Source organism: Equus quagga, chromosome 9 (assembly GCF_021613505.1).
Source record: "Equus quagga isolate Etosha38 chromosome 9, UCLA_HA_Equagga_1.0, whole genome shotgun sequence".
Classification (NCBI taxonomy): Eukaryota; Metazoa; Chordata; class Mammalia; order Perissodactyla; family Equidae; genus Equus; species Equus quagga.
This window is the reverse complement of record NC_060275.1, coordinates 72,193,507-72,216,425: the sequence shown is the minus strand read 5'-3', so window position 1 is coordinate 72,216,425 and position 22,919 is coordinate 72,193,507. Positions and strand designations below refer to the sequence as shown.

Genomic DNA, 22,919 nt, shown 5'->3' with positions numbered 1-22,919 from the left:
AGCCCAAGCCCGTTCGGATAAATTAATCTAATCAGGAGCTATATTATAAATGACACCTAATTACTGGTAAGGAAGGATCATGCATCAGTACTTAGCGTGAAAATAATCACAGGGAAAGTTCAACAAGAAGTCAAGTATAGGAAATTGTAATTACAGAGAACTAACATGTGCAATTTTCAAAAGAAATAGCACATCAAATGAAATTAAGAAAAAGTACATTATTAACTTGTTTTCAGGGAGTCACAAAGTCCTCTGAATAGCAACTGTAGTGAACGTGCTACCAAAGATGCTAGGGTCCACTCTTACTATTGCATTCCTCTTTTTTTCCCCTCCTAGCAAATAATTATTAAGAACCTACCGTGTTCTGATCACTGTATTTGGTGGCAAGCAGGGTGGACACATCCCTGTCCTCTCTGAGCTATCAGGGAAAAGAGGAGTTAAATAAGTAATACCAATAAAAGGGGGTGAGCACTATGACAGGTTAGGTACAGGAAACTATGTAAATGTATGGCAGTGGGACCTAACTTGGCCTAAGAATCTGGGAAGTCCTCCCAGAGAAAACGACTTGTCAGCTGAGCTCTGAAGGTTGAATAGGAGATATGTGGCTAGAGAAAAGCGACAGTACATGAGAAGTCTTTGACCTCTTTGCAAAGAACTAAAAGATGTTAAGTATGACTGGAACGTAAACTAAGAGAATGAGAGCAATGAGGCTGGAGAGGTAAGCAGGAGCCAGTTTATGCAACGTATTTTTTGAGCCATATTAAGGAGTTTAGATTTACCCTAAGGGCAGTGGGAGCCATTGAGGGGAGGAGGTGATCTGATCTCCTTTGCAGTTTGAGAAGATCCCTCCAACCTGGGTACAGTATGGAGAATAGACTGGACCCAGGGCAGGACTGGAGGCACAGAGGCCATTTGAGAGACTCTTAAGTGTAGATATGCATACACCAAGTCTGCCAAGGCAGGGCCCCTTCGAAACAGCTTCTCCATGCTGAGAAGGCTCACACTGTGCTGAAGAGCCATGCTTTAAGTGGTTAGCCATTCATTCCTTCAAGTAAAAGCCAGGAAACTGCTTCCCCTATAGATGCCAAACAGAAATGCCTCCATGCAGATCCTATCTTCTTCAGCCTATGTTGTTACCACCCCCTTATTTTTGTGATGTTTGCTTTTCTGCCTAGTGTCCTCTCTTACCTTTAGCAAGCAGCTAGAGAAAGTCCAATCTTGAAAATAGAAGAAGCTACGAAAGGCCAGGAGGATGTTTTTTTGTTTGTCACAGTCCCCCTTCTTTGAGCAAATGCCAGCAGCCTATTAATTGGCTCTAAAAACAGACTGCTTTGCCACTTTTAACTCAAGGAAAAAGAACAAGGTCTAGCATAATTTTCGAGGAAGTTTTAAAATTTCATTCCACTAAGAAGTCTCCTTTGTTTTTATTTTTCTTTATGCCTTCAGAAAAGACATTTCCAAGTGTACAAACATCCACCATTAAAAATCAGTAGGGTTTACTTTTAAGCAATAGATGCATAAAGAGATGTGCATATGGAGATATACATATATGTAATATATATATATACATAATACAGATACAGATATATAAGCACATGCACACACACAAAGACACATAAAAAGCCTTGATGGATATGTACCAAGTTATCCACAATGGTTATTCTGAGTGTTGGAATAATAGATATTTTTGTTTTGCCTCTCTTTATTTTCTAATATTTCTCCAATAACCTTTTTTCTTATTATAAAGCAAATACACTAGAAGTATGTAAACAAAAGGATTTTGTTAATGAATAAGGTTTAAAAACAAGGGAAACTTTATCTAACATTGTTTGAAGAGCTTAGTCCCACAATTACTACTCTAGAAACAGATAAAATCTGTAAACCTTAACACACTGGGCAGTCCTCATAATGCCTATGAGGATATTCTGTCGGAATTTTTAGTTTTGCCCAAAACCCATCTCATTCAGCAGCTATGGTAATTTATGTATTTTCAGCTGTTGTTCATGTGAGCATTAAATTTGCAGAAACAGAAGGCACTTTTCTCTGTCATTTTTTAGCAATAGCTGCCTTTGTTCCTTGCAAGTATTTTGGCAGCACCTGTCTTTGTTGAGCAGAGGTTCTAGACCACCAAAACCTAGTTAATTTTCTCATGAACTGTGGTCTTATTGGTATTTCCTAGATAAATTCTGGAGCCTAGCAATTTATTGTGATGCCTTACTATACCTGGTATTCACGTATTGAAATATCATCTTTTTCCTTATGAAATGTGAATATTTTAGTACTGAATTCATTGTATCAGTGTCTTAATTAGACATCTGATTTTTTAGACAGGTAGTGCTTTATCCCATTTCACAATTACGTACGTTTTTAAACTGTAGAATAAAAATTTTTTTCTAACTTCTGTTCTCTGCTCTAATTCTGGAGTAGACCATTAAGGTATAGCCAGGAGACAATGTGATTACAAAATTGTAGGCAGTTGTTGTTTCTTCCTACCCACAAAGGGCATGGGAGCCAAACAAGAATCAAAGGAATGGTCCCCTTTTTTTGGCTGACGAAGATTCACCCTAAGCTAACATCCGTGCCAATCTTCCTCTATTTTTAGTATGTGGGCTATGAGCACAGCATGGCTGCTAACAGAGCAGTGTAGGTCCATGCCTGAGAACCAAACCCAGGCTACCAAGGTGGAGTGTGCTGAATTTAACCACTAGGCCGCCAGGACGGGCCCTCCCTTTTTTTAAAAATACATACTCAACATGATATTTATATCCTACTTCTTTCGCTTAACAATAGAATGTAATGCTTCATGTATATAATTTTTAATAACAGTATAGTAACATATTCATTGCTTTTTACCAAATTTGTCTAGTTTCTTATTGACAGACATTTAACATATTCCTATTTTTCCACTTGTATGAATATTGCTGCAAAGCACATCTTTTGTATATGCCACTTTCTGTATTTCAAATTATTTTTCTACATGTATTCCCAAGATTGAGATTACAGAATCAAAGGGAGTGATCACCTTAAAGTTTCTGATACATATAAATATCTTTCTAAAGATCTCATTCCAGTTTACGTGTCTTCCAACAGTTGATGTGTTTATTCGTTTCGCCTTCCCCAACATTGATATTTTTACATTTTTGGACATTTGTTTAATGAAAAATACTATTCATTGTTGGTTTTTTTTTTTTATTTTTACATATCTTAGTGAGGTACCTCTCTATCTTGTGGACGTTAAAATATTAGCTATTTGGGTCAGCCCCGTGGCTAAGCGGTTAAGTTCACACGCTCCACTTCGGCGATCCAAGATTTCGCTGGTTCAGATCCTGGGCACGGACATGGCACCGCTCATCAGGCCATGGTGAGGCAGCGTCCCACACAGCACAACCAGAAGGACATGCAACTAGAATATACAACTATGTGCTGGGGAGCTTTGGGGAGAAGAAGAAGGAAAAAAAGGGAGATTGACAACAGATGTTAGCTGAGGTGCCAATCTTTAAAAGAACAAAAAAATTTAAAAAAAACTTAGCTACTAATGATTTTAAAATTTAAGCATCTTCTATATAAGCAAATTTATGTTCCCCAAATCAGAAAATGGTCACATATCTCTGAGGGAAAACGTCAGTGCACATGCAAACACGGCGACCTCAGGGTTTGTGAGTCCCAATCACTGTTGTAGCTTGCAGGCAGTTTTGCTACTTTCCTTCAAAATTAAAAATTTATCTAAGTGTTTTACATCCTGTTTGGATCTTTTCTTTTCTACCAAATTTGTGTCTCTTCTAAAATTAAATTTAACCTTATCAGCAACCTTAGCAATCTAATTGTTATTTCAGACCCTCGCGCTGCTGAACCAGTTTAAGTCTAAACTCACTCAAGCCATTGCTGAAACTCCGGAACATGACGTGTCTGAAACAGAAGCAGAAGATGACGAAGGATGGTAAGGCTTTGATTTCTTTATATTAACCGTGAACACATAGGCTCAGGGCAGACGCTGTGAGGACAGTTCCACGACGTCATCCCTGTTTTTCACTTTACCTTCAATCATACCCTCATCATCTCAGGGCCTCATCACCCTTTCACTTCATTCACGTCAGGAAGTATTTATTGAGTGCGTGGTGTGCTCCCGGTATTTTGCTAGCCTGTGGAAAATATACAAGAAATGTATGACACTACCCCAGCCCTAAATAACTTGCTAATATTGTGGAAAAGATAAGACTAACATTAAACAGCTAGAAAACAGCCTAAAAAGATTCTAAATCATTAATTTTTTACACTTCCCCACAAATGTTTTAGAACTCAGAAATCTATTTCATAATCCTTCTAAGGTCCTCTTCAAATTTATGACCTACAGGATCCTAGCAATACGTACATAGTTAACTTATTTTTATCTTTGGATATTTTTCAGCTTTTTAAGACGCTGATAAGAAATAAAAGAATTAATGACTTGTGTGTGTCCTGTGCTTAGCACTTATCCAGTACTGGCAAAAAAAAAAAAAAAAGAGTAAGAACTGTGCTTTCCCTTATCACAGTCCTCTCTCCTCCAGCTGACTTCAGATGTAGTCTATAGGCCTCCCCACACCTAACTGCCTCCACCTCCCTCAGCACCCTGGCTCAGGCATATGGCTGCAGGCAAGCCAGTGGGTCACCCCCCCAACATGACTCACCCTCTGGAGCCTCGGAATTGTCACACGTGCCATCCCCCTAACCCAGAATCACGGCCTCATTCCTCTCTGCCAAACAGCATCTCTCCCCTATTTCAAAGCTCTGTTCAACACTCCCAGCCTCCAGGAAACCAGTCAGAAAGATTTGTTGAGCACTCCCAAATCTAGAGGGTGGAGGAAAGAGGGCTGGGGCACACATGAAAAAATACATAAAAACACTTATTAAGAAAACATTTAAGCAAGTAAGACTCTGCAACTATGTATAAATTTAACCAAAAGGGCTGAGGGGATGATGACTTGAATGGAATGAATCCTACCTACCCTAGGACCCTGAAAGTACCGTATATTTCTCAATGTATAGTTTCTGTGTGATCTGGATTATGATGCCAATTTTTTGTAAAATCTTACGTCTCTTTTAATAGCTTTTTATTACTTATCTATATTTGTTTATACTTAAATTCAGAGTTGCTTAAAGGCAGAAGCTGGTTTCCCCATAGTTTTGTGCCAAAGGTGAAGGCTCAGTGAGTGTTGATTGACTCACAGAGATAAATGCACATTTATCTCTGCATAATGCATAGAAGAACTTTCTGTTTTTTATATGACTGGACAGGTTTAGTTTTATTTTGGATTCCTTGAATGTCTCAAAATATCTTTCAAATGTTTTGGGTTCAGCCACCACACAAAAAAATGTTTTGCCAAGTCCTCTTCCCCTTATTTTTGAATCCATATGCATTTTTTAAGGAAATATGATCCATGTGTTTCTGATTCGTTTACACTTAACTCATCAAGATGGTGTTTTGTAAGAGCAGTTTGATGCCCAATAAGTTTTTTTGACCTTTTTATAAGCCATTTAAGTCCTTTTTTATTGAACAGGAAAGTCACCAACAAATTTAGACCCAAAAGTTTCATTTGAAACTCATAACCTACAGGATTCAAATTTACTTTCAACTTGGCAAGGCCATGTAACTTCCCAAGGTTCTTCCTAGCCCCTTGGTTCAATATTCTCTCATTTTGAATTCTTCATTAGCTTCAGATATCAATTAGTGTTTTTAAAAGTGTCATTCTTGTTTCTGATGTGATTTCACAATGCAGTCAATATTCTACCATCCTCGTTAGAAAGTTAAACAAATGGAAAAACTTCACCAGATGGGGAAAAAAAGCACTGGTCAATGATGTTGGCCAGTTCTCCATCTGGGGAACAAAAATAAGTGGTAAAGGAAGGGGAAATAAGTTAAAGGAACCATTTCCAAGTCTTCAAGAGGTACATTTCTGCTTTCAATTGCAGTCTACTAAACAGAAAGTCAGAAATGTACACTATGTACCGACACATTTTTTTTGTATTTGTTTTATCTAACATCTAACAAAATATCTTTAGTGTTCAAGGCACCATAAGGAATCACATGGAATGCATGGGCCCTTACATAGTGCCTTTTATTGCAATATAGACTATTGAAATTTTGTAACCTGATGAGCAACAGCATCATGTCTGTTCATAAATAAACCAGTTCAACTTTATCAAGTGTCTGGTGATTTAGATCATCTCTCATAAAATATATTCCTCTCAGAAAAGAAGTCTTGTATTCAAAATGATTTATAGCAAATATTATGAGTGCATGGCATGTGCATGTGTGTTATGCATAAATTACATGGTTCCCAGACTATTTTGTAGGTCACGCTTGCCGCTTTTCTAAGAAGTAAAAATCAGCCAGTGCTGTACTACACTGTCAGGGTCTGTTATCTGAGGTAAAATGATTGCTTCTGAGACATTTTTATGTGTCCGCATGAGTGACCACACATTGAGGGATCATTTTCATTTTCTGTCAAGATAGAAACCATTACCAATTTGTTATGTTTTCTTTAACTTGGCAAACTGTTCTTTTCACATTTTTGGCTGAGTTGCTGCACTGGCATGGTATACAACAGATATTTGGGTACCATTCAGCAGTATTCTACTTTTTATGCAAAAAAAAAGGGGGGGGGGGGTGGGAAAGAAAGAAAAGAAATAAGATTCTATTATAAACACTGTATATGGTGTTTGATAATTGTTCCCTGATTTCACTGTCCAAGAAGGCATTTAAAGAAGTATTAGTAGACTTAAGCTGAAAGCATAATAGAAATTTTTCACTCAAAATTATTAGAATTCTTCCTTTGTTGGGATATATACTGCCAATATTTGGTGGCATTGATGGGCACCATATTCTAGTGTCACAGCTGAAGTAGCCTCTCTGCCACTACGTTCTTTGTCCCACAACATCACACTCTTAGAGCTATAGAATCCTTCTTCAAGCATGGTTTTTATAAAACTGATTAGACACATGGCAGGAGTCATCAACCAAAAGATTCATATGACCATGTGGATGAGTCCATATGCCATTTTGGGTTTGGTTAGATAAAGCTTGGTTAGCTCCCAAAAAAGTTTTGAAAATTCTATGTCTGATAATGCAGGGGAGAGACTTACAAAAAAAGAAAGCCACTTGCTCCTTACACAAAAAAATCGGCATTCCAAGGAGAGGAAAGAAATTAAAACTATGAGAGTAGACTACGATCTTGTGAGCATTAACTATTCACCACTATGTTCCATTGAAAATTCTTTCCAGATTGTTATATCTAAGATTAAGTTAAAACTTCACAACAAATATACATGATAAAATAATAATCAATATAAATGTCTATCTGCCTTCCTCCCTCCTCTTCCTCTTTCTGTCCCCTCCACCACTTTCCCACAGTACATACAGTATTTGGTTTACAAGAATAGGAAAACACTGACAATTGCATGGTTGCCTCAAGTAAGTATTTTAATAATCACTTTTATTATATAAGGAAAAGATGTTCACTTTAGAAAACCAGAGTACAAACCCTTCAAAAGAAGTAAACAAATAAAATAAAAGAAGTAAATAAAAATCACCTGTGATCCCAAACTCAACAATAAATACTATTAATTTATACATGTATAATACCCTTCCAGATATTTTTATGCATATAAATATTTTAAGCAGAAGTGAGATCATATAATACTCAGTTTTATAACTTGTTTTTCCCTTAGCAATATGTAGTGAATATCTTTGCTTGCCATACATAATTTTATGATATAATTTTTATATTTTGTATTACGGCCACATAGTATTCCATTATATGATGAACCACAGTCTACTGATCAGCCCCATGTTGTTGGATATCTAGGCTCATTCCAGTTTTTATTATTATACACAACACTCTAATGAACATCCTTGTATCTGTCATTGCCAATTTTCTCAGGATAAATTTCTAAAACTGGAATTGCTTTGTCAGTAGGTATGCATGTTAGGCTTCTGCTAAATATTTTCAAATGGCCCTCTCAAAATGTCATTCCAATTTATACTCCCAAGTAAATATTTTTATGACTTCCTTAAAGGGCTGTTAGAATCTCAAGAATTAATTAACGTACTTTGCAATGCTTAGTGAAAGAGAATAACATTTTAGAAGAAGTGCTTTGCCCTTGTAAACTTTTAAAAAATAGAAACACAGTCTGGTTTGCTTTTGTTTTTAATAAAAACTGGTACAGATTTCAACGTAACTCCTTTTCTCAGGATACTCAGCTCTAAATAGTCTTGTTCTTGGTTCTGAAAAACTCTCCTTCTAAGATAATCCTTGGGTTAGAACTTTTGGATCTAGATTTTTTTTGTTTTATTACTGCATTTTGGCTTGCATTAAAAATCAGTTTTGTCCATAGTCAAGACAGTTTGTTTCTGCTAGAGACTGGAGTTCTGAGAACCAAGATTTAGCCTGAAGATGTTCTCAAGCGTTCCTCTGGAGATAGCATAGCTTAGAAGCAACAAGTACCAGTTATCTGAATATCTAAAACAGTAAAATTTAATAATGCAAATGTGAAAAAAAGATTACAGACTGTTAGACCCATTCAGACCTCATTACAAGATACCGGTAAAGATCATAGCTTCATCTCATTGCTTATATTAGCAAAGCTTTAAACACCTCTAATGTGTAATGCATAGTGTAATTTGTATATAGTTCAGTCATTAAAGGAGTGAAGGATGCCATGACAACAAATGAATGTTTTAATTATAGTCCCCACTTCATTCAAGCAGGACATTGCCAGGCGTGGGTAACAAGTTGATGTAGACAAACACAAATACAGCTGTAAGGATGGACGCTGTGAGAATAATGAAAGCCCAGGCCAGCTGAGTGGGAGGTCTTTACCCTTTAGTGTTAGCTAGGGCAGCATGCCTTAAACTATTGGTCTCTGGACTCCTTTATACTCTAAAATTTTTTGAGGATCCCAAATAGCTTTTGTTTATGTGAAATGTATCTATTGATGGTTACCTTATTAGAAATTAAATGTTTTAAATCACTTAATGATAGTGAACCTATTACATGTTAACATAAACAACAGTTTTATGAAGATGTATTTTCAAAGCAGAAAGTTTAGTGAGAAGAGTGGCATTGATTTAGTTTTCTCTGCATATCTCTAATGTCTGGCATAACAGGAACAGCTGGATTCTTATATCTGCTTCTGCATTCACTCTGTTTTGATACCACACATCATGTATTCTCTGAAAAATTCCAGTGTACACTCATGAGAGGAAGAGAATTAAAAAGACAGATAATATCTTAGTATTCATACAAAAGTAGTTTTGCCATTGCAGACACAGGGATCCCCAGGTCACACTTTGAGAACTGCTGGGCTGTAGCATCTGTAGTTAGTCATTGTGTGTGTCCTGATGGTCCTTATTTATCAGAGCTTATAATCCAATCTCTAGTTCCTGGGAAGCTTATTCCAGGTCCCGGTTTCTCATCCTTCTTCTCAAGTGATACCAAAGTAGTGCTTTCTGAATTAAATGTGTACCTCCCCATTGTTCTAGACCTGCTACAACACAGTTCTTACCGCTCCCACAGCAACCCCTTACTAGCCCTTACCTATTTTGAAATGGTCTGTGGCATGCCATTTGATTTTGCTATTCTTGTTTACTTTGTTTTTCCAGCTCAATTATATTGAGATATTAACATATAACATTGTGTGCATTTAAAGTGTACAGTATGATGATTTGATACACATATATATTGTGAAATGTTTACCACAATAAGGTTGGTTAACTCACCTTCACCTCACGTAATTACCATTTTGTTGTTGTTGTTATGGTGAGAACATTAAAGCCCTACTCTCATAGCAACTTTGGAGTATACAATACAATGTTGTTACCTATAGTCACCATGCTGTACCCCCTGGAACTTATTCATTCTATAACTGAAAGTTTATACCCTTTGACCAACATCTCCCCATGTCCCCACCCCTCAGCCCCTGCCATCCACCATTTTACTCTCTGTTTCTATGAGTTTGATGTTTTTAGATTCCATGTATAAGTGAGACCGTATAGTATTTATCTTTCTCTGTCTGACTTAAGTCACTTAGCATAATGCCCTCAAGGTCCATTCATATCATAAATGTCAGGATTTCCCTTTTTTAGGGCTGAATAATATTTCATTGTATATATCTATATCTCACATTTTCTTTGTCCATTTATCCATCAGTGGACACTTATGTTATTTCAATGTCTTGGCTATTGTGAATAATGCTACAATAAGCGTGGGGGTGCAGCTATCTCTTCCAGATAGTGAATTCGTTTCCTTCAGATACATACCTAGAAGTGGGATTGCTGGATCATATGGTGGTTCTATTTTTAATTTCTTGAGAAACTATTTCCATAGTGGCTGCACCAATTTACATTCCCACCAGTAGTGCACAAGGATTCCCTTTTCTCCACATCCGCACCAGCATCTGTTATCGCTTCTCTTTTTGATAATAGCCATTCTAACAGGTATAAGGTGATATCTCACTGTGGGTTTGATTTGCATTCCCAAGGATAAGTGATGTTGAGCACCTTTTCATGTACTTGACCATTTGTATTTATTTGGTGAAATGTCTGTTCAGATTCTCTGCCCATTTTTTAATCAGATTGTTTTTTTGCTTTTCAATTGTGTGAATTCCTTATATATTTTGGATACTAACCCCTTATCAGATATATGGTTTGAAAATATATTCTCCCATTCTGTAGGTTGCCTTTTCATTTTATTGATTGTTTCTTTTGCTGCTCAGAAGCTTTTTAGTTTTAGATGTAGTCCTACTTGCTGATTTTTGCTTTTACTGTTTGTGCTTTTGCTGTCATATCCAAAAAACCATTGCCAAGGCCAGTGTCAAGGAGCTTTTTCCCTGTCTTTTCTTTTGGGAGTTTTACAGTTTCAGGTCTTATGTTTAAGTCCTTAATCATTTTGAGTTAATTTTTGTGAGTAGTGTAAGATAGGGGTCTAATTTCATTCTTTTGCATGTGAATATCCAGTATTTATTGAAGAGACTATCCTTTGTCCATTGAGTATTCTTGGCTCTCTTTTCAAATATTAGATGACCATAAATGTGTGGGTTTATTTCTGGGCTCCCAATTCTGTTCCATTGGTCTATGTGTCTGTTTTTATGCCAGTACTGTACTGTAGCTTTGTTATATAATTTGAAATCAGGAAATGTGATACCTCCAGCTTTGTTCTTCTTTTTCAAGATTGCTTTGGCTTTTCAGGGTCTTTTGTGGTTCTACACAAATTTTAGGATTTTTGTTCTATTTCTGGAAAAACTTCTGTTGCAATTTTGATAGGGACTGTATTGAAACTATAGGCAGCCTTTGGTGGTATGGACACTTTAACAATATTAACTCTTTCAATCCATGAACATGGGATATTTTTCCATTTATTTGTGTCTTCTTCAATGTCTTTCATCAATGTCTTATAGTTTTGGGTGTATAGATCTTTCACTTACTTGGTTAAATTGATTCCTAAGTATTTTGTTTTTGATGCTATTGTAAATGGGATTATTTTCTTTATTTCTTGTTCAGATAGTTCATTGTTAGTATATAGAAAAAAAACCCTGATTTTTGTATATTGATTCTATATCATGAAACTTTACTGAATTTGTTTATTAGTTCTAACAGTTTTTTGGTGGAGTCTTTAGAATTTTCTATATAAAAGCACCTGTCATCAGCAAACAGAAACAATTTTACTACTTCCTTTCCAATTTGGATACCTTCTATTTCTTTTTCTTGCCCAGTCGTTCTAGCTAGGACTTCTAGAATTATGTTGAATAATTATGGGGACAGTAGGCACTCTTATCTTGTTCCTGAGCTTAAAGAGAAAGCTTTGAACATTTCACCATTGAGTATGATGTTAGCTGTGGGTTTGTCATCTATGGCCTTTGTTATGTTGAGGTATGTTCCTGCCATACCCAATTTGTTGAAAGTTTTTATCATGAAAGGATGTTGAATTTTATCAAATGCTTTTTCTGCGTCTATTGAGATGATCATATGATGTTTGTCTTTCATTCTATTAATGTGGTGTTTCACATTTATTGATTTGCATATGTTGAACTATCCTTGCATCCCAGGGATAAACCCCATTTGATCATGGTGTATGATGCTTTTAATGTGCTGTTGAATTCATTTTGCAAGTATTTTGTTGAGAACTTTTGCATCCATATTCATCAGCAATATTGGCCTATAGTTTTTGTTTCTTGTAGTGTCCTTATCTGACTTTGGTATCAGAATAATGCTGGCCTCATAAAATGAGTTTGGAAGTCTTCCCTCCTCTTCAGGTTTTTGGAAGAGTTTGAGAATAATTGGCATTGATTCTTCTTTAAAAGTTTAGTAGAATTCACCCACAAAGCCAACCTGTCCTGAGCTTTCCTTTGTTGGGAGGTTTTCAATTACTGATTCAGTCTCCTTACTTGTTACTGATATGTTGAGACTTTCTATTGCTTCATGATCTAGACTTGGTAGATTCTATGTTTCTAGGAATTTATCCATTTCTTCTAGGTTGTCTCATTTGTTGGCATATAATTGTTCACAGTAGTCTCTTCTGCTCCTATATATTTCTGTGATGTCACTTGTAATGTCTCCTCTTTCATTTCTAACTTTATTTATTAGAGTCATCTCTCTTTTTGTCTTGGTAAGTCTAGTTAAAGGTTTGTCCATTTTGTTTTTTAAAAAGCTGCCTCTTGGGGCTGGCCCCATGGCCGAGTGGTTAAGTTCGCGCGCTCCGCTGCAAGCGGCCCAGTGTTTCGTTGGTTCAAATCCTGGGCGCAGACATGGCACTGCTCATCAAACCACACTGAGGCAGCGTCCCACATGCCACAACTAGAAGGACCCACAACGAAGAATATACAACTATGTACTGGGGGGCTTTGGGGAGAAAAAGGAAAAAATAAAATCTTTAAAAAACAAAGCTGCCTCTTAGTTTTGTTGATCTTTTCTATTGTTTTTCTGTTCTCTATTTCATTTATTTCTGCTCTAATCTTTGTTTTCTCCATCTTTCTACTAGCTTTGGACTTCGTTTGTTCTTGTTTTTCTTGTTCCTTCAGATGTAAAGTTAGGTTGTTTCAGATTCTTCTTCTTTTTTTTTTTTAATATACTCATTTATTGCCAGAAACTTTCCTTTTAGCACTACTTTTGCTGCATCCCATAAGTTTTGGTATGTTGTAATTCCATTTTCATTTGTTTCAAGATATATTTTAATTTTCCTTTTGATTTCATCCTTGACCCATTGATTGTTCAGGAGTGTTTTGTTTAATTTCCACATATTTGTGAATTTTCCAGTTTTCCTCCTGTCATTGATTTCTGGTCTCATACTGTTGTGACTGGGAAAGACACTTGGCATGATTTCACTATTTTTAAATTTGCTAAGACTTGTTTTGTGACCTAACATATAATCTATCCTGGAGAATGTTCCTTGTGCACTTGAGAAGAATGTGTATTTTGCTGCTTTTGGATGGAATGTTCTGTATAAGTCTGTTAAGGCCACTTGGTCTAAAGTACAGTTCAAGTCCCATGCTTCCTTATTGCTTTTTTGCCTAGATGATCTATCCATTGTTGAAAGTGGGGTATTGAAGTCCCCTACTATTGATGTATTGTTGTTTATTTCTCCTTTAAGATCTGTTAGTATTTGCTTAATATATTAAGGTGCTTTGATGTTGTGTACATGTATATTTATAATTGTTATATGCTATTGATAAATTGACCCCTTTATCATTATATAATGAATTCTTTGTCTCTTGTTATCATTTTTGACCTAAAGTCTATTTTGTCTGATATAAGTATAGCTACCCCTGTTCTCTTTTCCTTTTCGTCTGTGTGGAATATCTTTTTCTGTCACTTCACTGTGAGCCTACGTGTGTCCTTGAAGCTGAAAGATGTCTTTTGTAGGGAGCCTAACAGACAGTTCCTGACTTACAATGGCTCAACTTACGATTTTTTTACTTTACAATAGTGTGAAAGTAATACATATTCAGTAGAAACTGTACTTTGAATTTTGAATTTTGATCTTTTCCTGGGCAAACAATATACAGTGTGATACTCTCTTGTGATGCTGGCCAGCAGCAGCAAAGCCACAGCTCTCAGCCAGCCATGCAATCACAAAGGTAAATAACTGATACCCTTGCAACCATTCTGTTTTTCACTTTCATACAGTATTCAATAAATTACATGAGCTATTCAACACTTTATTATAAAATAGACTTCGTGTTAGATTATTTTACCCAACTTCAGGCTAATGTAACTCTCTGAGCATGTTTAAGATAGTCTAGGCTGAGCTATGATGTTTGGTAGGTTAGGTGTATTAAATGCACTTTCAACTTATGTTAGGTTGATTGGGACGTAACCACATCGTAAGTCAAGGAATATCTGTATAGTTGAATCTTGCTTTTTTTTTTCATCCAACCATTCTATGCCTTTTGATTGGAGAATTTAATCCATTTACATTAAAGTAATTGTGGATAGGTAAGAACTTATTGCCATCTTATTAATTGTTTTCTGGCTGTTTTGTATTTCTTTTATTCCTTTCTTACTGTTTTCATTTGTGAATTGATGATTTCCCATAGTGGTATACCTTGATTCCTTTCTCTTTATCTTGTGTGTATCTACTATAGGTTTTTGTTTTGTGGTTACCCTGAGGCTTACTTGAAACATCTCATAGATATAATCGTCTATTATAAGCTGATTACAACTTAACTTTGATCACATACAAAATCTTCACCCTTTTACTCCCCACAAATATTTTTATATTTTTGATGTCACAATTTACATCATTTTATATGGTATATTCATTAACAAATTATTGTAGCTATAGCTGTTTTTAATACTTTTGTCCTTTAACCTTTATAGATTTAAGTGGTTAACACACCACTATATTACAGTATTAAAGTATTCTGAATCTGACTATATACTTACCTTTACCAGTGTGTTGTATATTTTCATATGTTTTCATGTTATTACTTAGCATCGTTTTCTTTCAGCTTGAAGAAGTCCTTTCAGTGGTTCTTGTAAGGCAGATTTTGTGAGGATGAACTCCCTCAGCTTTTGTTTGTTTGGGAAAGTCTTTATCTCACCTTCATTTCTGAAAGACAGCTTTGCTGGATAGAGTATTCTTGGTTAGCAGTTTCCTTCTTTCAGCACTTTGAATATCATCTCACTGTCTCCTGGCCTGCAAAATTTCTGCTTGAAAATCCACCGATAGCCTTATGAGGGTTTCCTTGTATGAAAGAATTTGTTTTTCTCTTGCTGCATTTAAAATTCTCTCATTGTCTTTGATATTAGGCAGTTTTGTTATAATGTGTTTTAGGGAAGATCGTTTTGGATTGAAATTATAGAGTAACCTATTCATGAACTTGGATGTCCATATCTTTCCCCAGGTTTGGGAAGTTTTCAGCCATTATTTCTTTAAGTAAGCTTTCTGCCCCTTTCTCCCTCTCTTCTCCAAGAATCCAGTGATGCATACATTATATTTCTTAATGGTGTACTATAAGTCCAGTAGTCTTTCTTCATTTCTTCTCATTTTTCTTTTTTCCCTCTGACTGGATAATTTCAGATGCTCTGTTTTTGAGCTCACTAATTGTTCTACTGCTTGGTCCAGTCTGCTGTTGAAGCTCTCTATTGAGTTCTTCAATTTAGTCATGTATTCTTTAGCTCCAAAGTTTCTGTTTGGTTCTTTTTTATGTTTTGTATCTCTTTGTTGAACTTCTCGTTTTGTTCTTCTCTTATTTTTCTGATTTTGTTAAATTGTTTATCTGAGTTCTCTTGTAGCTATCTGAGCATCTTCAGGACAATTACTTTGAATTCTGTATCAGGAAATTCCCATGTCTCCATTTGTTTGGGTCAGTTACTGGAAGTTTATTGTGTTCCATTGGTAGTGTCATGTTCCCCTGATTCTTCCCTGTAGCTTTGTGTAGGTTTCTGCACATTTGAGGAAGCTGTCATGTCTTCTGGACTTTATGGACTGATTTCAGTAAGGAAAGACCATCTGTGGGTAGAGACCCACTGGAGCATACTGTGACCCTAGGTCTAGTGGTGCAGCACACCAAGTGCAGGGTTGTTTGGTGGCTCCAGGTCCAGGATTAGGGCATGTCTCATAAGCTCAGGCCACTGGGATCCACAGCATCAACAACTGTGATGTCCTTGATGAGCACTGTGGGACGTCCACAATGTCTGCAAGGGCTGGTGGGATCCACAGCAGCATTTCCAGGTCCAGCAGCTAGGGACCCAGGCAGGCAGCAGTGGTGGCTGCAGCCAGCGGTGTGCATACACTCAGCTGTGCAGGTGAGCTGCAGATGCCTGTTTAGTGGCAGGGGCCAGTTGCAGACACATACAGAGTGGTAAGGGCCAGTGTCAGCACCAAGAGCCTGGGCCACTCGCATGCACAATGGCAGCTGTGGAGGTCCTGGCTATCAGTGTGTACTACCCTGACTACAGGGTCTCACCACAGTCTCTTGGCAGTGGAAGCTGGTATTGGAAGTTGGGCTCAGGGCTTACAGGTGCACAGCTGGAGGAGTTAGCTATGAATGCACCCAGTGGTGCAGGCCAGTGACTAGAGATAGGGCCATTTCCTGGCCCATAAGCAGCTGTGAGGGTCTTGGCTCTTGGTGTGCGCTTCTGTGACTGAATTTTTACTTAGTTTGAATTTGAATTTTTATTTAGTTGGATTTATCAACCTTTTTTCTTTATGGTTTTTGTTTTCTTATATCTCATTTAAGGCCTTTACTATCTCCGAGGTTATAAAAATATCATCTATCTCCAAGGTTTTAAGGATATCAACTCTATTTTCCGATAGTAATTTTCAAGAAAAGTTGCATAGTTTCCATAATTAAAGGCTTACATTTTCGTTAGGTTTATTCCCAAGCACTCTACATTTTTTGGTGCCATTGTGAACTACTTTTTTGTAATACATTTTTTAGTTGGTGGTTTCTGGGATCTAGGAAAGCTGCTGAGTATTTTTATTTTGTATATGGCCATTTTTTTAAAATTCCCTTTTTAATTCTAATATTTTTTCAGGTAATCATCTGTATCCATCTTTTTCTCCTTACCTCCTGTTCCAATAAAAGTGGCTATCTCCCTTATACTGCTAATCTCTAACCTTTTCTCTCCTTAGGGATCTTGCTTCATCAATTATCCCCTCTTTCTCTTTTATCTTTCTCCCTTTCATTGACTTCTCCCCATTATCATTTAGACACACTGAAATCTCTCTCCAGTCAAAAAACAAGAACAAAATCTCTTCTTATCCTTCTCCTTGGTCTTCTGGGCAGAATTGTATGGTGTTTTCTTCCCTCACATCTCCACTGACTTGCACACATTCACTTTACTGCACCACCACTGTTCTGACAGCACTTTCACCAGTGTTAATGAGCACCATTTTCATTTAAAACCCAGAGGATGCTTCTCAACCAGAGACACAGTTCAGTTCAGAACTCATATCAATAGTTCTCCCCTTCCTCCTTAGCGTATTCTCTTCGTTTGGTTTCTGTAACACCGACCTGACCCAATTTCCCTTCTCTCTCTAGCCACATCTTCCCAGACCCATCATTGAATACTCTTCTTCTCCCCCAGTTTAATGTTAGAGTTCATCTCTTCTTGAACCTCACACTTCTTCCTTTGGTGACCTCATCCACTCCGCCCTCACTGAGTGATCTTCCCTGCTTTTAGTTACCTATACAGTTATGTATACACTGAAGCAGTTCCCTGCCAAATCTTTATCTCCAACATAAATTTCTTTGCTAAACCATACAGCTAAGTATTTAACTTCCTACTAAGCATCTCTATTTGGATGTCTCCTAAGCATATTTATGTCTCCTAAACACAAGATGCCCATATCTGCACTTATCAACCCTAAACCTGCTCTTCCCGCAGTCTCTGTTTTTTAAAATGCACCACAATTCACCCAGTTATTCGATCCAAATACCTGAATATCATCTTTAAGTCCTCTCTCACTTGCCCACACCTAATTTGTCACTTAAACTGTTGTTATGCCTTCTGTTTTGGCCCAAATACATCCATTCCTTTCCATCAACACTGCTACCACCTTAGCAGGCTGCCATTATCTCTTGCCTGGATTACTGTAACCGCTTCCTAACTGATCTCCTTGCTTCCAGTAATGCTCCTTTCTAGTCCGTTCACCACTGTGCAGCCAAGTTGAGCTTTGTAACGCAAGTTGGAGCTTACTCGTCTTTTTAAAAAACATTTCCTTGATTCTCTTTGCCTTCAGGATACAATCTAATCCCTTTAGCCTAGTTTTCAAGGCCCTACAAAATCGAGCCTCTGCTTTCTTTGCTGTCATCTGTCATACTGAGGTCTTATTGAAGTACCTTATTTCCACAAACACTTTATATCCTCTTCTCTTCTGGGCCTTTGCACATGCTGACCCTTTACGTAGAATACCTCTCCTTGCCTCTCCCTCCTTCTCCTGGATTCTCCTGGCCAATGCTTACTTTTTCTTTGGATCTTAGTTTGATGTCACTTCCTTCAAGATGCCTTTCCTGTCCATACATTGTCCATTAGTCACACTTTGTACCTTCAACCCATAAGTATTTGCTCATACTGTTTTCTTTGCCTAAAGTCCCCCCTTTCTTCAGCCCTTCCTGTCACCTAGCAAAACCCTGGCCATTTTTCATGCCTCATTTCTGTAATCCCCTCACAGAGAGTGTTCTCCCTGTTTTTAGAAGTTTAGATATTGTTTGGATATTGATAATATTATACTATATTTATTGCTTTTAAGTTTTTATGTTACATATATTTGTGCCTAGTCTTTCCAAAAAGATTATCATAATAATGTCTTATTGGTTCTAAGTGCTTTATAAGTTTTAACTCATCTGATCAGCCCAGTAACTCAGTGGAGTAGGTATTAATATCCTCATTTTACAAATGAGGGAACTGAGGCACAGTTAAGTTAAATAATTTGCTGCTTTTTGGTGCAAATAGTACCTCATCTAGTACCCAGCATATAATAAGGCTCTCAAAAAATATTCAAGATCTCTCCTGAGGAAAAGAGTCCTTGCAACATTACCACATTGTTACCATTGGGTTGTTGGAGATGGGGGTTGGGGATAGGAGGAACAGAAGGGCCTGGAGAGAAGATATAGTTAACTTTTCCTTTAAATGTCTTTCAGTTGTTTCAGTCATTACAATGAGCAATCAGTAGTAATTTTTAATCTATCCTGTGTTTGTTTGCCTTCCATATTTCCTTTTTGGGGAAGTGTCTTAAGTTTTTTGCCCTCTTTTTTTTTAAACATTTTATTTTTTTTTAATTTTTCCTTCTTCTCCCCAAAGCCCCCCAGTACATAGTTGTATATTTTAGTTGTGCGTCCTTCTAGTTGTAGCATGTGGGATGCCACCTCAGCATAGCTTGATGAGCCGTGCCAGGTCCACGCCCAGGATCCGAACCGGCAAAACCCCAGGCCACTGACGCAGAGTGCACAAACCCAACCACTCAGCCACAGGGCTGGCTCCCCATTTTTTAATTAGGTTCTTTCTTCTCTTACTGTTGAGTTATGAGAGTTTTTTATATAATCAGATCCAAGGTTTTTTTTGGATATGTGATTTGCAAATATTTTCTCCCACACTGTAGTGCTTTTTAAAACTTTATTTTTTTACTTTTTATTTTATTTACTTATTATTTTTTATTTTATTAACAGCATTTTTCACTGAGTAAAAAAATTTAATATTAATGAAGTTCAGTTTATTGAGTTATTTTTCTTTTCTGAATCATGCTTTTGAGGTCATGTCTAAGAACTCTTTGCCTAACCTAAGGTCACAGATTTTCTCCTAAGTTTTTTTTTAAATGTTTTATAGTTTTACATTTTACATTTAGATCTATTATCCATTGTGAGTAAATTTTTATAAAAGTTATGAAGTTTAGGTCAAGGTTCATTTTCGTCATATGGCTATCCAATTGTTCCAATACCATTTGATAAAAGGCTGTCCTTTCTCCATTAAACTACCGTTGCAACTTTGTCTAAGATTAGTTGCCTATATTTGTGTTGGCTTTTTCCTGGACTTTCATTTCTGTTCCATTAATCTGTGTGTTTATTCTTTCATCAATACCCCACTATCTTTATCACTAAAGCTTTATAGTAAGTTTTCAAATCAGGTGGTATGATTCCTCCAATTTTATTCTTTTTTTCAAAATTGTTTTGCCTATTCTAGTTCTTTTGCCTTTCCATATAAATTTTATAATTAGTTTGTATCAAAAAATTTCTGATTGGGTTTTTATTTGAATTTCATTAAGTTTATTGATCAATCTGTGAAGACTTGACATCTTTATTATGTTGAGTTTTCCAACTCATAAACACGTATGTCTCCTCATTTATTTAGGTCTCCCTTGCTTTGTTTCATCAGCATTTTGTAGTTTGCAGCATACATTTCCTGTACATGTTTCATTGGATTTATATCTAAGCATTTTTTTCTTTTTTGGAGCTATTATAAATGGGTTTTTTTTTTAATTTTGATTCCCTATTGTTCATCATAGAAATATGATTAATTTTTGTATGTTGAAATGTTGACCTCATATCCTGCACCTTGCTAAACTCACTTGTCAGTTCTAGGAGGCTGTTGGGTTGGGTTTTGTCGGGGGAGTTTATTTCAGTTTTTTGTTTTGTTTTATTTGGAGATTCCTTGGGTTTTCTGCATAGATAAGCATGGTCAGTAAATACAGGCTGTTTTACTTCTTCCTTTCCAATCCATAGCCTTTTATTTCCTTTTTGCCCTATTACACTGGCTAAGTCTTCCAGTATGAAGAAGACTAGGAATGGCCAGAGTAGACATTCTTCCCTTATTCCCAATCTTTGGGCAAAAATGTTGTCTTTCATTGCTAAGTATAATGTTAATATGGAGGGTTTCGTGTAGATGCTCTTTATCATGTTGAGGAAGTTCCCTTCAACTTCTAGTTTGCTGAGAGTTTTTAACATGAGAGATATTGAATCTTGTCAAATACTTTTCTACATTAATTGACATGATCATGTCATTTTTCTTCTTTAACTGTTAATAGGGTAGATTACACTCATTGATTTTCAAATCTTGAACTAGCCTTGCAGTCACATTATTAACTCCACTTGGTCATGGTGTATTTTTCTTTTTATTTTTTGCTGGACTAAATTTGCTAATATTTTGTGGAAGATATCTGTGTCTGGGCAGCCAGCCCTAGTGGTCTACTGGTTAAGATTCAGCCCTCTCACTGCTGCAGCCTGGGTTTGTTTCCTGGTCAGGGAACCACACCACTCACCTGTCAGTTATATTGTGATGGCTGCGTGTTGCTGTGATGCTAAAAGCTATGCTACTGGTATTTCAAATACCAGCAGCATCACCTATGGTGAGCATTCTGCAGAGCTTCCAGACTAGATAGACTAGGAAGTAGGACATGCCAGCCACTTCTGAAAAAAATTGGCCATGAAAACCCTATGAATAGCAGCGGAGCATTGTCTGATATAGCACCTGGAAGGTGAGAGGATGGCACAGAAAGACAAAGCAGGATTCTGCTCTGCTGTACACATGGTTGCTAGGAGTGGGAATTGACTGGACAGCACTAATAACAATATCTATGTCTATAACATTTATGAGGGATACTGGTCTATAGTTTTCTCATCTTCTGCTATCTTTGTCTACTAGGAGTATCAGGATAATGCTGGCTTCATAAAATGTGTTGAGAAATGTTTCCTCCTATTCTGTTTTCTGGAAAAAAAGATTATATAGAATTGGTATTATTTCTTCGTTAAATATTTGGTAGAATTTGTCAGTGAAATCATCTGAATCTGGAGATTTCTTTTTCAGAAATTTTTTAAATAGACTTTATTTTTTTAGTGCAGTTTTAGGTTCACAGCAAAATTGAGCAGAAAGTACAGAGAGTTCCATATTCCCCCTGCACACACACACACAGCCATCTTAACTATCAACATCCCACACTGGAGCAGTACGTTTGCTACAACTGATGAACCCTCATTCACACCTCATTATCACTCGAAGTCCATAATTTATATTAGAATTCACTCATGGTATTGTATATTCTGTGGGTTCAGACAAACGTATAATGACATGTAGCCATCATTACAGTACACACAGAGTAGTTTTACTGCCCTAAGAATTCTCTATGCTCTGCCTATTCATCCGTCCCTCTCCTCCTAACCCTGGCAACCACCAGTCTTTTTTCTGTGTCCATGGTTTTGCGTTTTCCGGAATATCATATATTTGGAATCATACAGTATGTAGCTTTTTCAGATTATCCCATTTTCCTTAGCAATATGCATTTAAGGTTCCTCCCTGTCTTTTCATGGCTTCATAGCTCATTTCTTTTTAGTGCTGAATAGTATTCCATTGTCTGGATGTAGCACAATTTATTCATTCACCTACTGAAGGACATCTTGGTTGCTTCCAAGTTTTGGCAACTATGGATAAAGCTGCTATAAACGTCCATGTGTAGGTTTTTGTGTGGACATAAGTTTTTGGATACATACCAAGGAGCATGATTGCTGTGTCATATGGTAAGAGTACGTTTAGTTTTGTAAGATCCTATGAAACTGTCTTCCAAAGTCGCTGTACCATTTTGTACTTCCGCCAGTAATGAATGAGAGTTCCTGATACTCCACATCCTCACTGGCATTTGGTGTTGTCAGTGTTTTGGATTTTGGCCATTCTAATAGATGTGGAATGGTATCCCATTGCTGTTTTAATTTGCAATTCCCTAATTCCCATCATAATAACCTATGATGTTGATCATCTTTTCACATACTATTTTCCCTCTGTATATCTACTTTGGTGAGGTGTCTGCTAAGGTTTTTTTGCCCACTTTTTAATCAAGTTGTTCATTTTCTTACTGTTGAGTTTTAAGAGTTCTTTGTCTATTTTGAATGACAGTCCTTTATGAGATATGTCTTTTGCAAATATTTTATCCTGGTCTGTGGCTTGTCCTCTCATTCTC

At 36.8% G+C, this 22,919-nt stretch overlaps 1 protein-coding gene across 1 annotated transcript in view; it reads left to right on the top strand.

The window, feature by feature from the left end:
- CWC27 (CWC27 spliceosome associated cyclophilin) overlaps positions 1-22,919 on the top strand; it is a 220,497-nt gene that overhangs the window by 175,444 nt on the left and 22,134 nt on the right. The window contains exon 13 of the mRNA XM_046672058.1: positions 3,834-3,937. Within this exon, the coding sequence (XP_046528014.1) occupies positions 3,834-3,937 (104 nt within the window). The remainder of the gene's footprint in view (positions 1-3,833; positions 3,938-22,919) is intronic.